This window comes from Eimeria mitis, genomic scaffold (genome assembly GCF_000499745.2).
Source record: "Eimeria mitis Houghton genomic scaffold, Emh_scaff5990, whole genome shotgun sequence".
In the NCBI taxonomy this organism is placed as follows: domain Eukaryota; phylum Apicomplexa; class Conoidasida; order Eucoccidiorida; family Eimeriidae; genus Eimeria; species Eimeria mitis.
Genome location: NW_024015638.1, coordinates 1,053 through 3,209, shown reverse-complemented (window position 1 = coordinate 3,209; position 2,157 = coordinate 1,053). Strand labels below are relative to the sequence as shown.

The window sequence follows — 2,157 nt, the reverse complement described above, 5'->3', positions numbered from 1 at the left end:
GCCCAGCCCTGTGCACAGCTATTGCTTTGCAGGAAATGGTTGCCAACTTACTCGAAGGGAGCATCCTCGCCTTCAAGTGCATCAGGTGTGGTCATGCACAGTAGAGCATAGCCATGCTTGTCTTTCTCAGCGCTCCGGATGTTGGACGTTGACGGTTCGGAACCTGGTAGAGTGCAGGTCACAACCCGGCAGTCAATAGCGGCATTGTCTGAAGGGTTGTACAGAGCAATAAGGGAAACGTTCTGCTGTTTCTCGTAGAGTTTCGGTTCTTTATTCTTCGCCGGAGGGATTGTAGTGAAGTTGCTGGCGGCGTCCTTCCAGTGCTTCACTGCGGCGGCACAGTCGGGCGTCTCCGATTCCAAGGCCATGAAGGCGTATGTGCCACTTTGAAATTCAGTTGCATATGCGCCAGGTTCTCCTTCTTCTGATTCCTCCTGAAACGAAAAAAGCACGGATGAATGAATGAGCCAACATGAACTATGGGTAGGACGCCGAAGGACGAAAGTCACAATGAAGGACACTCACTGCTATCAGAGCTTCACAAACAGGATTCCAGGCACTACTTGGCTGCTCCGCTTTCGCCGCGCTAGTTTTAGGCCACGTTACTTCTGCGCTGGGCGTTTTGAAGTGTTCGAGTCCAGCGGCTTGGCGTGCATCGTTGATTTCGTCGAGGCACACACCAGTCTCCCCTGCAGAACAACGAACGATGCAGGCATCCTAAGCAAAAATGTACAAAAACGGATGCTTTCAAGAGTGAGTTGGAACCATTTGTTGCCCTTTGGAGGACTTCTTCCGTTTCAAGCGCCACTGAACCTACAGCACAACTCACCGCCATCAACGCATTTAATTTGGACCACCACAAGGCTGAACCCCCCCCGAGCATGCAAGTATTTGCCGACATACCAAGATTTACAGTGTATGTTGAGGATACTGTTCTCGCTGTCAATGGAGTTTGTTTTGGCGTTTGATGGACGGCGTCGGCCATCAGAAGCGCAGACGCAGAGGCGAGCGAAAAAAGCTTAAGGGCCGCCATGTTTTCGGTGTTGAAGTTGAATGTGTGAAAATGAAAACAGGAGGAATGGGAAAGCTTTGAGGGGCTTCAAGAACAGACGTAACAATATGCTATGCAGTGTGTGTGCAGGAGGAGGTGGCGAGGGAGCGGACTACGGCTGGCCCATCCGGCCCGGCGTGGAGTCGTTGTGCTTATGTGCTGGAGTTGAGTTTACAACACTAGCGTTGTTAAAAATACTTCAATGAGGTATTTCAATAATTATTGTCTGCACAGGGCCCCCTAGCGCCGCCGAACGCGACGTGAAACGCCAGCGCAAAATCCCTGGCATCCTGGCTGAATCGGGGATACTGAGGGCCGAGGTCCCTTGTGCTCGACTAATGTTGTCCTGTCAATGCACAAATTCCTTATAAGGCACGTGAGCCATGTATGAATTTTATTAGTATAACTTGCCTCGAGACTGTGGCTCGCCCCTCTCGGCCGTGACCGGGGTGTTGCATGGTGCCCCTTCATCGACGGGTGTTGCCCTGCGTCGATGCTCTCAAGGCTTGTGCGCCCGAATATAGAAAGGGAAAATGCTAAAGGCAGCAACATTCCTATCAAACTCCTCAGCTTCCGCTCAGTACTTCGCCAGCCTAAAAAGTGCGAACTGCGGCCGGTCCCTAGACTTACTGCAACGCGCACGCATGTAGGGCAGGGCGGTATGTATGCACAAATGTGCGAAAACATCTGCGCAAGCACGCACCGGTGCACAAGGTGGCTGTGTGGATGGCCTGAGAGTGATAATGCCGGTCGATAAAACCAGTAAAAAGGAAGAAGTACCTAAGACTCATGACAGTGCCACAGAAGCACCCGAGGCAACCAAGCATTTGCTGCCCGTAGAAATAAAAAAGGCTGCGAAGGCTCTTAACTAGCGGCGCATGCAGCGTAAATCCCACAGGCACAGGCAAGAGTATATAGGGCGTGTCTTGGAAGCTTTCTATGGCCGCAGTCCTGTGGATGCAGCGGGAAGCATAGATCTGCGTAAGCTGTACACGCCAGTCAGAGCCTCTGTTCTGAAGGAAGGAAAATGTGAATAAGACACTGCGGAGCGCGGCATTGGTTGAACAGCATCAGCAACCGCCGGGTGCCACGGAGAGATCACTGCC

General features: G+C 52.1%; 1 protein-coding gene across 1 annotated transcript; it reads right to left on the bottom strand.

Annotated features, from left to right (window-relative positions):
• Positions 1 to 47: 47 nt before the first annotated feature.
• On the bottom strand, positions 48 to 1,033 carry EMH_0085250 (SAG family member; the record flags this gene model as incomplete). The annotated part of the gene is made up of 3 exons (XM_038022864.1): positions 48 to 434; positions 526 to 689; positions 904 to 1,033. The coding sequence occupies 3 exons, from the start codon at positions 1,031 to 1,033 to the stop codon at positions 48 to 50; spliced, it is 681 nt and encodes a 226-aa protein (XP_037878718.1).
• Positions 1,034 to 2,157: the final 1,124 nt, after the last annotated feature.